Below are 14,379 nucleotides of genomic sequence, written 5' to 3' on the forward strand. Positions count from 1 at the left end.
CCCTCTGATGTACTCCTTCCTGATCCTATCCATCCTGGTCACTCCCAATGATTGCCAGCCAATCACAGGGCACATATAGACAAACAACCATTCACACTCACATTCATACCTATGGACAATTTGGAGTGGCTAATTAACCTAGCATGTTGATGGCCGAGAGTGGAATTGAACTCGGGTCTCCTAGCTGTGAGGCCCGTGTGCGAACCACTCGTCCACTGTGCAGCCCTGGTTCAGTATATTTTTCATCAAAATAGTAGTCATGCCAAAATGTTGTGTTGCTGCTGGATGTTCACAGTATCCGAGTGATACTGTCGTGGGGGTGCTGGAGCCTATCCCAGCTGTCTTCGGGCGAGAGGCGGGGTACACCCTGGACTGGTGGCCAGCCAATCACAGGGCACATACCTTCATACCTATGGACAATTTGGAGTGGCTAATTAACCTAGCATGTTTTTGGAATGTGGGAGGAAACCGGAGTACCCGGAGAAAACCCACACATGCACGGGGAGAACATGCAAACTCCACACAGAGATGGCCGAGTGTGGAATTGAACTCGGGTCTCCTCGCTGTGAGGCCTGCGCGCTAACCACCCGTCAGCCGTGCAGCCCTAGAGATAAAGTCATACTGTAAATTAGTGTGTGTGGCGGGGGTATCATGTGAAGGGTCTGGGTACTCCGGGTACTCCGGTTTCCTCCCACATTCCAAAAACATGCTAGGTTAATTAGCCACTCCAAATTGTCCATAGGTATGAATGTGAGTGTGAATGGTTGTTTGTCTATATGTGCCCTGTGATTGGCCGGGTGGCGACCAGTCCAGGGTGTACCCCGCCTCTTGCCCGAAAACTGCTGGGATAGGCTCCAGCATATCCCTTTAGTTGTATAGAAAATGGATGGATATTAATTAATATTCTCAGGTCTTATGTCTTTATTAGCACTGCATTTTTTCTCGAGTACTACGTATGTACTACTAACAGGTATGCCGTTCTTCCCATGTTTTTTTATTTAACAAATAAACCTGACACGACACTGCCAATTACGTTCATATGAGAGGAAACATAAATGTGTTTCCAAAAAAGGAAACCCCCCCCCTTTAATCCGTCCGTACTGGTAGGAGGCACAACCAATCAATATCAGACGAGCCGATCAAGACTCACTTAGATGATCAAGGACTATACCAGAGTTACCAGATCGATTAAGGGAAAAAAAAAATGACTTTTACCCTTTCACGTTCTCCTAAGAGGGTCGCACGGCGGGTCCAGCGCTTTTAGTTTTGCATATGCAAATGAGATCGGTGACGGATTAGTACAGTCCGTGATAAAACGACACAGCGTTCGAGTGCACCGACTCCGTAACCTCGAACTACACGATTTACCTTTTGAAGTGTGCGTTTTCCTTGCTGCATACAATATTACCTTTCCATAGAAGTTGGAGATCAAACGTGTTCTTCTCATCATCATCGCCATTAAGATGCTGATGCTGTATGTTCATGTATAAAAAGCAGATGGCTCCCATGCAGCGACTCGTTAGCTGTTTATTCACCTCCCTCTTGTCGCTCCGCAACATACCGCTGATGCCGCGTGGTAAATCAGACAAAGTATGTCGCACCGCAGTCGTAGAGACGTCGCACAAAAGCTTGAACAGATGGCGCCGGTCTGAGAACGAAAAAAAAAAAAAACAAACAAAAAAGCTTCTGCGGTATGAACGACTCCATGGCGGAAAAATATTTAAGATCCTCGAGTACTCTTATTGTTCTTACCTTGAAGCCAGAAAGGTGGAAAATGTTAAATAAAATAAATAAATAGCCTCTCTGTTGTTGCCATGGCAACAATGCCGTCTATAATGTCGGAGAAGCAGCCTACACGGCTCTCATGGTTTCATTATGGCAGTTTTTTTTTTTATCACTTGTATTTATTAGCTTAGCTTTCGTAACGATGACCATAACGTTGTTATAAAAGACGTATTAAAAGATAAAAATGTGTATTTACCACAAATATCATTTGTATTCATGACATTTATGGAAGAAGCCGGAGATGATACAGTAGATCGCCGCTTCCCTCACTCACGGTGCAACCAAAAATAACACATTTGTAAGTGTCCCGATATCGATGTTGAATATCGGTTTGATGCCAACAAAAAAAAAGATTATTGGATTATATACATATACATACAGTAAAGTCTCGTTATATCGATATTCTCGGGAGTCGGAAAAAATACCGATATAACCGGACTATCCATATATCCGATCCTGCGCCGAACTGCATTAAAAGTGGGCGGATCTTTGATATGGCATGTAATTTTCTCCTTGAGTTCATGGATTGCGTATCTAGCATGCTTTTGTACTACAATACATTTTGTACTACAGTAAATAAAAATAAACTTACGCTGTAGTGATTACCGGTTACCGGGACATAATTCACCCCGGAACTATCGATAGGGAAGGTGTTGCCACCCGGAGGGGTAGGCGCGAGGGACGGGTGTTTTCCGCTGTGTGTGCTGCACTCTGGTGGTGGAAGTGTGAAAAATAAAGTTGACTGGAAGCAGCCGTTCACCGTGTTCTTTTTTGGTATTGAAATCCTTAAGCAAAGATTGATTTAAGCTGCTTTTGTATCGATATAAGCAGACCAAATTGAAAAGGGCATCCTAGTAACCGGATTATCATAATAACCGGGTATCGTACTAACGGAGCTAATTATATCATAAAAGACTAGAAATTTGCCGGGAAATGAAAATAGTATCGCAATAAGTAGTAATTCGTTTTAACCGATATCGATATAACGAGACTTTACTGTATATACGTTATATATACATATGACTTCATATATCCATCCATCTTCTATGCCGCTTATCATCAGTAGGATCGCGGTGGTATGCCGGAGCCTATCCACTCACATATAGTACATACCTGCCGACATGCTAACCACTCGTTCACCGTGCAGCCAAGCCTTCATCTAGTAAATCCCCGATACAAACACTTTCAAACCAGGGTTGCAGCTGAGCGCAAAACTTGCCATGCGCAATTTTAGCACGGAACCATGCAAGGTTAATAGAACCGACGTCATCGCGCAGTATCGCGAAACGCGCTCAGCGGTGAGGAATGCTACATTATGCCTACGGTCAATTTTTCTCATACATATTGGGGCTGACAGGCTAGGCTGCACGGTGGTCGAGTGGTTAGCGCGCAGACCTCACAGCTATCTCTGTGTGGAGTTTGCACGTTCTCACCGTGCATGCGTGGGTTTTCTCCGGGTACAAAACATGCTAGGTTAATTAGCAACTCCAAAATTGTCCATAGGTATGAATGTGAGTGTGAATGGTTGTTTGTCTATATGTGCCCTGTGATTGGCTGGCTGGCGACCAGTCCAGGCTCTACCCCACCTCTCGCCCGAAGACAGCTGGGGTAGGCTCCAGCACCCCCGTGAGAATGAGCGGTAGAAAATGATTGGTAAAATATTGGTAACGTATTGCAGTGTCAGTATCGTATCGGAAGTGAAAAAGTTGTATCGGGAAACTACTACTATTTTATACATTTGTAACCCTCAAGTTATGCTAGGCAACTTCCTGTTGGGGAGGTGTGGGCGTGTATAAAATATAAGTTGATGCATGACATACTGTATTGTCTTTCTCTTCAAGAATCTTCACCGAATAGGGAAAAAAAACGTGTGATGTCTGGACTTTGCATGAAATAAAATAAACTACGGCAAAGAAGAAAATAAGAAAAGGCCATTGAAAGAACGTTCTTTTGTCTGATGCTTTTTTTTTAATTTTGTGTGTGCGCAGGGATCACAGGTAGCGACTACATCAACGCCAACTACATCGACGGCTACAGGAAACAGAACGCTTACATCGCCACCCAGGGTCCTCTACCAGAAACCTTCGGGGACTTCTGGAGGATGGTGTGGGAGCAGAGAGCAGCCACCGTGGTCATGATGACCCGACTGGAGGAGAAGTCACGGGTAAGTCCGCCCAAGTGCACTCGGCACTCAACGTTGACTTTTTTCTTTCTGCCGCTCGCCTTTTTAAAAATGCTGTTCCAACAATATACATCAAAATCAAATCAGTGATTCATGACGGCGATGAAGAAAATGTGAAAAATGGCGGCGGCTTTTGCGGTGATTTCCCACTTGCACACTCCCAACTTCATTGGAAGGTAATCACACTTGACTCGCTTTCCCGAGAAGTGTGGATATTACATTTGTGAAATTTGAATGGGACGGTGCGTTCAGTGAACGAACGCAAACGCTCTACCTGCTCACGTCTGATAAGAATTTGGGTCTATTCACCCCAAAAGAACCTCTTCAAGGTCAGTGATGCTGGACCTGAGAGAGAGCCTGGCTTGCAATCTCTTTTTGTTCAGCGCCGTTCCCAGTAGTGTTGAGTGGGCTCCAGCTCAGGGTTCTGTGGAAGTTCTTCCATGCCAAACATATCCCAGCAGGGGTTCTTAACCTGGGACTAATATTTTTCACTTTTATTGAAGTCACTTTTCATTTTTAGCTTTTTATTGAAGTATTTTTTTATTTGTATGTATTTTTTTACACTTTTATTTAAGTCATTTTTATTTATTTTACACTTGTATTCATTATTTGATTACATTTTTTTAAATATTTTTCTATCATTTTTATTTTATGATATTTTAATAAAATCATTCTTATTTTTATGTATTTTATTTTACAATACAAGTCATTTTTATTTGTATAATGTTTTTATTTAAGTTGTTACTTTTATTGTGAAATATTAGAAGTCCGTCCAGTCCAGTGCTTCTCTAATAATGTGGACCCCCCTGGGGGGTCGTGTAACCCTAACCCTAACCAACAATAAACTAATAAATAAAGAAAGCTAGTGGCAAGCTAGCGGCAAGCTAGCGGCGATCTAGAGGCAAGCTAATGGCAAGCTAGCGGCAAGCTAATGGCAAGCTAAGAGCACCCTTGCTTAAGGGGTCGGTATGGCACACAAAAACCAACAATAAACTAATAAATAAAGAAAGCTAGCGGCAAGCTAGCGGCAAGTTAGCGACAAGCTAGCGGCAAGCAAGCGGCCAGCTAGCGGCAAGCTAGAGGCAAGCTAATGGCAAGCTAGCAACACACTTGCTTAAGGGGTCGGTATGGCACACAAAAACCAACAATAAACTAATAAATAAAGAAAGCTAGCGGCAAGCTAGCGGCAAGTTAGCGACAAGCTAGCGGCAAGCAAGCGGCCAGCTAGCGGCAAGCTAGAGGCAAGCTAATGGCAAGCTAGCAGCACACTTGCTTAAGGGGTCGGTATGGTACACAAAAACCAACAATAAACTAATAAATAAAGAAAGCTAGCGGCAAGTTAGCGACAAGCTAGCGGCAAGCAAGCGGCCAGCTAGCGGCAAGCTAGAGGCAAGCTAATGGCAAGCTAGCAGCACACTTGCTTAAGGGGTCGGTATGGCACACAAAAACCAACAATAAACTAATAAATAAAGAAAGCTAGCGGCAAGCTAGCGGCAAGCAAGCGGCCAGCTAGCGGCAAACTAGAGGCAAGCTAGAGGCAAGCTAATGGCAAGCTAGGAGCACCCTTGCTTAAGGGGTGGGTATGGCACACAAAAACCAACAATAAACTAATAAATAAAGAAAGCTAGCGGCAAGCTAGTGGAAAGCTAGCAGCAAGCTAGCGGCAAGATAGCGGCAATATTTTTTTTTTTTATCATTTTATTTATTTTATGATCTTTTCATAAAATCATTCTTATTTTGATGTATTTTATTTTACAATACAAGTCATTTTTATTTGTATCATTTTTTTTTACACTTTTTTAATGTGGACCCCCCTGGGGGGGTCGTGTAACCCTAACCAACAATAAACTAATAAATAAAGAAAGCTAGCGGCAAGCTAGCGGCAAGCAAGCGGCAAGCAAGCGGCAAGCTAGCGGCAAGCTAGAGGCAAGCTAGTGGAAGGCTAGCGGCAAGCTAGCGGCAGGCTAGCGGCAGGCAAGCGGCAGGCAAGCGGCAATATTTTATATTTTATAAACTAATAAATAAAGAAAGCTAGCGGCAAGCTCGTGGCAAGCAAGCGACAAGCTAGCGGCAAGCAAGCGACAAGCTAGCGGCAAGCTAGCGGAAAGCTAGCGGCAGGCTAGCAGCAAGCAAGCGGCAATATAGCGGCAATATTTTATATTTTATGAACTAATAAATAAAGAAAGCTAGCGGCAAGCTAGTGGCAAGCAAGCGACAAGCTAGCGGCAAGCTAGCGGCAAGCTAGCGGAAAGCTAGCGGAAAGCTAGCGGAAAGCTAGCGGCAGGCAAGCGGCAACATAGCGGCAATATTTTCTCAATCATTTTATTTATTTTATGATCTTTTAATAAAATCATTCTTATTTCTATGTATTTTATTTTACAATACAAGTCATTTTTATTTGTATCTTTTTTTACACTTTTATTTCAGTTGTTTTATACTTTTATTGTGAAACAATATGTAACAATATGTAAAACATCCTTAATTATTATGGAGATTGTAAACACAAAATGACAGGTGTTCCCCACATATGCGAAAATACATAACTGTATTTCTAAAAATAGTGACTTTTTCACGGGTGTACATAAGCTGCTGCAGCTTTAGTATGTTTTGTTCTGCCCACGGCTATCTACAGTTTTATCTGTCACTTGAGGCATTTTTCAAGGTTTTGACCTGAAAGTGGCCTAAACTAAAAAAGACAAGCTAAACAGTGTGCTATATAGTAAGGTAATATATAGTAAGGTAATATATAGTAAGGTAATATATAGTAAGGTAATATGTAGTAAGGTAATATATAGTAAGGTAATATATAGTAAGGTAATATGTAGTAAGGTAATATATAGTAAGGTAATATGTAATAAGGTAATATATAGTAAGGTAATATATAGTAAGGTAATATATAGTAAGGTAATATATAGTAAGGTAATATATAGTAAGGTAATATGTAGTAAGGTAATATGTAGTAAGGTAATATATAGTAAGGTAATATATAGTAAGGTAATATGTAGTAAGGTAATATATAGTAAGGTAATATGTAGTAAGGTAATATATAGCAAGGTAATATATAGTAAGGTAATATGTAGTAAGGTAATATATAGTAAGGTAATATATAGTAAGGTAATATATAGTAAGGTAATATGTAGTAAGGTAATATATAGTAAGGTAATATATAGTAAGGTAATTTCCCCCTAACAAGTCGACCTGTCAGAATGTCAGAAAGGCAAACACGACTTCATCCTGTCAAGTCAAAGCCGCATCAACATCAGGCTCACTTTCCCCAAAGTGTCTCCACTTCATCTCAGCCCCCCCCCGAACCTCCTCAGTTGTTTACCTGCACGCCATCCTGACAGGAGCTGTCCTCCACTGTCAGACGGGATCAGGGCGTGTGGCCACAGGAAGCTCAATGTCAGCTCCAGCAGGAAATGGGAGAGGAGATGTCTTCCGGGGTGTCACACCGTATTGACTGAGATGTTCGAACGTAGAAGAACTGCACAAGCTTGTTAACTTCAAGTAAAACTACACTTTATGGGGGGAATTTTGCACAATTATTATTTTTTTCTTTTCTGTGCATTCATAAGATATGAAAATAAATAATGGAACACACCTATATACTTACAGCATAGAGTAAGCGTGTATGTATTTCAGGGACAGTAAACACAGACCTGAGCGATATGGACCAAACCATATCCCGATATATTTAGGTTAAATTACAATATACAGTATAATATCTAGATATTTTTTCCACAAACAAATAGTATATTAAATGCAGAAAAACTGTCAGCGCCGTGTGTGCTTCCATGTCGCATCCCCATGACGACAGATGGTAAACGTGGTTGATACTGTCTTTATCTAGCAGCCTTTATACCGTCTTTTTCACGGTTGACCCCTGTGATACAGCCTCTCCTCACTCAGTATAGCAAAGAGGTATCAACAATAAACAATGGGGCAAGCTAGCGGCAAGCTAGTGGCAAGCTAGTGGCAAGCTAGCGGCAAGCTAGTGGCAAGCTAGCGGCAAGCTAGCGGCAAGCTAGCAGCACACTTGCTTAAGGGGTTGGTATGGCACACAAAAAACAACAATAAACTAATAAATAAAGAAAGCGAGCAGCAAGCTAGTGGCAAACTAGCGGCAAGCTACAGGCAAGCTAGCGGCAAGCTAGCGGCAAGCTAGTGGCAAGCTAGCAGCATACTTGCTTAAGGGGTCGGTATGGCACACAAAAACCAAAACTAAACTAATAAATAAAGAAAGCTAGCGGCAAGCTAGTTGAAAGATAGCGGCAAACTAGTGGCAAGCTAGCAGCACACTTGCTTAAGGGGTCGGTATGGCACACAAAAACCAACAATAAACTAATAAATAAAGAAAGCTAGTGGCAAGCTAGGGGAAAGCTAGTGGAAAGCTAGCGACAAGCTAGCGACAAGCTAGCGGGAAGCTAGCGGCAAGCTAGTTGAAAGATAGCGGCCAGCTAGCGGCAGGCGAGTGGCAGGCAAGCGACAAGCTAGCAGCAAGCTAGTGGCAAGCTAGCGGGAAGCTAGCGGCAAGCTAGTGGCAAACTAGTGGCAAGCTAGCAGCAAGCTAGCAGCACACTTGCTTAAGGGGTCGGTATGGCACACAAAAACCAACAATAAACTAATAAATAAAGAAAGCTAGTGGCAAGCTAGGGGAAAGCTAGTGGAAAGCTAGCGACAAGCTAGCGGCAAGCTAGTTGAAAGATAGCGGCCAGCTAGCGGCAGGCGAGCGGTAGGCAAGCGACAAGCTAGCGGCAAGCTAGCGGGAAGCTAGCAGCAAGCTAGTGGCAAACTAGTGGCAAGCTAGCAGCACACTTGCTTAAGGGGTCGGTATGGCACACAAAAACCAACAATAAACTAATAAATAAAGAAAGCTAGTGGCAAGCTAGGGGAAAGCTAGTGGAAAGCTAGCGACAAGCTAGCTGGAAGCTAGCGGCAAGCTAGTGGCAAACTAGTGGCAAGCTAGCAGCACACTTGCTTAAGGGGTCGGTATGGCACACAAAAACCAACAATAAACTAATAAATAAAGAAAGCGAGCAGCAAGCTAGCGGCAAACTAGCGGCAAGCTACAGGCAAGCTAGCGGCAAGCTAGCGGCAAGCTAGTGGCAAGCTAGCAGCACACTTGCTTAAGGGGTCGGTATGGCACACAAAAACCAAAACTAAACTAATAAATAAAGAAAGCTAGCGACAAGCTAGTGGAAAGATAGCGGCCAGCTAGCGGCAGGCGAGCGGCAGGCAAGCGACAAGCTAGCAGCAAGCTACAGGCAAGCTAGCGGCAAGCAAGCGGCAAGCTAGCGGCAAGCTAGCGGCACACTTGCTTAAGGGGTCGGTATGGCACACAAAAACCAACAATAAACTAATAACTAAAGAAAGCTAGTGGCAAGCTAGGGGAAAGCTAGTGGAAAGCTAGCGACAAGCTAGCGGGAAGCTAGCGGCAAGCTAGTGGCAAACTAGTGGCAAGCTAGCAGCACACTTGCTTAAGGGGTCGGTATGGCACACAAAAACCAACAATAAACTAATAAATAAAGAAAGCTAGCAGAAAGCTAGCATCAGGCAAGCTAGCGGCAAGCTAACGGAAAGCTTACGGCAAGCGAGCGGCAAGCAAGTGGCAAGCTAGCAGCACACTTGCTTAAGGGGTTGGTATGGCACAAAAACAAACAATAAGCTAATAAATAATTCACCATGAAACACTAAAAACGCTGCAAAAAATACTAAGCTGCCGTAACTAGCTTGCACTCGGGCGGCGCCATCTTGAAACATGAGACCTCCATATCAAATCCACTCTATATCGATATGAACGATATGCCTTTTTTTTCATATTGTCACATTTTTTTAATCATTTTTTAACCATCTTTCTCTTTCACAGATAAAGTGTGACCAGTATTGGCCCAGTCGTGGCACGGAAACCTACGGTATGACCCAAGTGACCCTGTTGGACACCATAGAGTTGGCCACCTTCTGTGTTCGCACCTTCTCCTTGCACAAGGTAATATATATATATATATTTTTTTTTTTAAATGTACAAGCAAACAGACGTTGTTTCCATTGTCCCTTTGCTCACAGAATAACATAATACACCAACAAGGACACAAAACCCTCCAGCAGGTCTAAGCCAGTCAATGCATTTGTAGTATGAATGATCAAGATATCTTTAAGATGTCTTTATGCTTCACAGATGAGTTTTTTTTTAGTCATGTGTTTGGAATTAAACGTGGTTGGTACTGTCTTTATCTAGCAGCCTTTATACCGTCTTTTTCACTGTTCAATCCTGTGATGCAGCCTCTCCTCTGTATCTCTGCGGGGATCACTCGGTATAGCGAAGGGGTGTCAACAATAAACAATGGGGCAAGCTAGCGGAAAGCTAGCGGAAAGCTAGCGGAAAGCTAGCAGCAAGCTAGCGGCAAGCTAGCAGCACACTTGCTTAAGGGATCTGTAGTAATGGATAGATAACCAGGATGAGCAATAATCATATTCAATATCTGCCAAGTAAACAGTGAGTTAATTCACAGGCCTTGTAAAAAAAAAATGTAGTTTATTCACGCATCAGCAAGAATTGCATACATTACACTGCGCGTGGAGATATATTATGTATCATGTATAACTCATGATTGTGTATGCGCTTCACGCATTAGCCTTCAGTTGTTCAACTCGCACTCACCTCAATGCATCATCTATTGTTGCCTGCTTGCCAAATTGGAGCACTTAGGTAAAGTGAGCAGAGAAGAGAGGAAGAGGAACTCAATATACATAATTGGCAGATTGCTCGAGTGCGCACACACACACACACACACACACACACAACAGCACACAAGTTCCAATACAAACAAAATAAAAAGATTCACAATATGAGCTTTTACTGGTGTAAGCATCGGTGGAAATTAAGCCCAATCTCATCACAACAGTACTAAAAGTCTCCTTTAGTACTATAAGACCAGAAAGTGTGTGTGTGTGTGTTGCATCCAGTTTTAGATCATTACTTACTTTTTTTTTTTTTTTGCCCTTTATGCATTTTCTAGTATACAGTATATGGGATGGTGATTAGATTTTTTCTTCAATTATTTATTTCTGTAAATATTTTCTAGTCTTTAAGATAAAACGGTGTTGCATAAATTTCAAGATATTAGTTTACTGTTTAAACGACTGGAAATGAATGAGGATTCGACTCATTAAGGGGAAAAACATTCAGGATTTGTGTGTTTATTTTAAAGATTTGACCATTAAAGCTTTTTTTTCTAAAAGTTAAAAGAAGCGTTCTCGCTTCATACGCTTGTCAAACATGTTTCGCAATTTAGGATTCATGGCTTTTCACGGAATATGTTCCTTATTATAATTTTTACTGATAAACAAAGAACAATTTTGACATTTAATATATTTATGTCTTTATGTTTCACAGATGAGTTTTTTTTTTAGTCATGTATTTGGAATTGAACGTGGTTGATACTGTCTTTATCTAGTAGCCTTTATACCGTCTTTTTCACTGTTCACCCCTGTGATGCAGCCTCTCCTCTGTATCTCTGCGGGGATCACTCAGTATAGAGAAGGGGTGTCAACAATAAACAATGGGGCAAGCTAGCGGCAAGCTAGCGGCAAGCTAGCGGCAAGCTAGCGGCAAGCTAGCGGCAAGCTAGCAGCACACTTGCTTAAGGGGTCGGTATGGCACACAAAAACCAACAATAAACTAATAAATAAAGAAAGCTAGTGTACCATACATTGCCATACACCATACATTGCCATACATTGGATGCTCATATGACAAAAATTAAATTAAAAATAAATTAAATAATTAAATAAATTAAATTTAAAAAATTGTAACATTTAAAAAATAAAAAATCATATCACTTCATACTTTGGTACTTGACAAAAAATTGAAAAAATAAATAAAATTAAAAAAATAAAAATTAATTAAAAAAATTATATTAGGAAAGCAGGAAGTGAACAAATGTAAGAGTTAGTGATTGTAAAAGTACCAGATGGAGGGGTAGGATTTAATAAGCTTTGCTTCTTCCTACTCCTTTTGGACATGTGGAACTGGGAACTGATTATGGGATGCATTCAATTGGAATCTGATGCATATTAAAATGAAATAAAACCATTACCATTACCATATTATGCAACATAGTAGACATAATAGTCGATAAGACCAGTGCTCGTGAGTGGTGCTTGGGAGCTGAGTGAGGGGCGGACAGGAAGTGAGTTGAGAATTGAGTTGTAGTTTGGAGAGGTTTGTGTTATGGATTATTGTGCCTGTTGTGAAATCACTCAAACAGTCACTTTTTGCACATGTTGATCCGTAACGGGAGGAGAACGGCAACCCGTCAGGAGAGTTTGGAAGGGGGAGGACTGAGCCGTGTTTTTTTATTTATATGCGGATGTCTTGAAATTTTTCGCATTTACTTGTGGTCCTTGAACACAACCCCCATGAAAAGCCGGGCTGTACTGTATCTGAAATGTCTTTACGTCAGTTAGTTCCATGCAGTGGTATTTAAGAAAAGCGCTGCATCGCAGACAATCCTAGACTAATGGCGCACACGACACATGAATATTTTAACATCGTCCCAGGTTTCCCCTAAAAATGCACAGGACAAGACAAAAAAGACACAAAGAGAGATCAAATGTTTAATTAAAGAAGACATGGCACGCATCACTTGCAGCGTCACGCACACATTATCACAGCGAGTGACCTTGCTTTAATTGGACGTGTGCAAAGACACATCGCAGAGAACCTCAGCTCCTTTTCGCTTCACGGCTCGGCGAGGGGAAAGTACATTTAGCAGTACAGCAGCGCCATGGACGAAGACGCGGCTCGTCGTGGTCAACGATCCTTACGTATGCGTTTCTAGCAGAGATGCAAAAAAATCCAATAAAATGAAGAAAGCAACAACCTGTCATGTTTGTGCTGGCAGACTAAGCCCCCAAAAATCAGGGAGTGTCCAAATAAAATCCATAAAAATAAGAACTAGGACAGTTTGCTTTTAATTACCACACTCATTTATTCATTTATGCAGCAAAGAAAAAAAAATCAGCTCTGTCAGGAAAAGCGGAAAAATACTGCATTGAAATGCAAACAGTACCTCCGTTAGATGAAAAACAGCAGTGGAGGACAGAAAACACGCATGGAGATTTTTATTCTCTTATCATAGTCAATCCTCCTGGATTCGTTTTTTCATGTGTTATGCACTTAAATGTACGTCAATTGTTGTATTTGTGGAGTAGAATTTACTCACAGTACATACAAGTTATTGAAAGTCAATGATGGTGATGTCGTGCACGTGATGTCATCAGTAAGTTGAATCTGTAGTTCTTTACTAAGTACCGTAATTTCTGGACTATAAGTCGCTCCGGAGTATAAGTCGCACAAAAATGCATAATTAGGTAAAAAAAAAAAAATACATAAGTCGCACTGGAGTATAAGTCGGATTTTTTGTGGGTACCTTATTATTGCGGGTGGTTGGATGTGGGGTTTTTAATTCTGTGTAGATAAGGAATAATATATGTTTTATTGGGATGAGGTTGGAATCTGGGTGGTTGGGGGGGGTCTTGACTTCTTCCCATTCCCTTTCGAACATGTGTATGTTTATATGTACATAGGTATTTTTATTTGTGTAGATTTATGTTTGGTTTGTTGTGCTTTGGATGATGTTCGAAATAAAGAAGAACCACCCCCCCCCAAAAAAAAACAAAAAACTACTTGACCAAAACAGCCATTACGTCATCTAGGAAGGCAAGTTCTAACTAATTATTAACCGACTCACATCGTCTGATGGTCGTGGTGGCGCTTTTATGTCCTTGTTAAAACATATTGCTCCTTGTAGTATTTTACTCCCCCTCATAATCCTCCATAAACCGAAGATTCGTCACTAGCAAACAGGAAACACGGCAGAGCTGCAAAGGAGGTTGACTGACAAATTAATATTTCATTTGAATTTATTGATCAATCAGGAAATTATAAACAGACTTTCCCGGTTGTAGTAGCGTTTTTATGTCCATGTTAAAACATATTGCTCCTGTTTCGGTATTTCACTCCCCCTCGTAGTCCTCCATAAACCGAAGATTCATCACTGAGGAGGTTGATTGACAATGGTTTCCAGCCAATCAGAACACAGCACACAATGGGCGGGTTCTCCCTCAGCCAACCATGACTGTAGTAGTAGTACATGACTAGTAGTATGACTGTAGCAGTAGTAAATACAATAACAGAGCACCGATGGATCGCTCCAATACACCACAAGGACACAGAACACAAGGTGCGTTCATATGCTGTAGGAAAAAAAATCTTTTTTTTTCTGTCAAAGGTGAGCCATGATGTAGCGAGGGAATACTGTAATAATAAATACACTAGAGAGGACATCACATGGGGAAGATAAGAAGGAAGAAAACCAATACAGTGGAACCACGCACGATTTTTTGTGGGT

General features: G+C 41.6%; 1 protein-coding gene across 12 annotated transcripts in view; it reads left to right on the top strand.

The window, feature by feature from the left end:
- The window catches only part of ptprsa (protein tyrosine phosphatase receptor type Sa), a 312,838-nt gene that overhangs the window by 271,802 nt on the left and 26,657 nt on the right, over positions 1-14,379 (top strand). For all 12 annotated transcript variants that reach the window (XM_078790398.1, XM_078790401.1, XM_078790402.1 and 9 more), the window contains 2 exons: positions 3,774-3,949; positions 9,834-9,953. In XM_078790398.1, coding sequence (XP_078646524.1) covers positions 3,774-3,949; positions 9,834-9,953 — 296 coding nt within the window. The remainder of the gene's footprint in view (positions 1-3,773; positions 3,950-9,833; positions 9,954-14,379) is intronic.

The sequence above is a fragment of the Doryrhamphus excisus genome, linkage group LG4 (assembly GCF_037039965.1).
Source record: "Doryrhamphus excisus strain RoL-2023G ecotype Guam linkage group LG4, RoL_Dexc_Guam_v1.1, whole genome shotgun sequence".
Taxonomy (NCBI): domain Eukaryota; kingdom Metazoa; phylum Chordata; class Actinopteri; order Syngnathiformes; family Syngnathidae; genus Doryrhamphus; species Doryrhamphus excisus.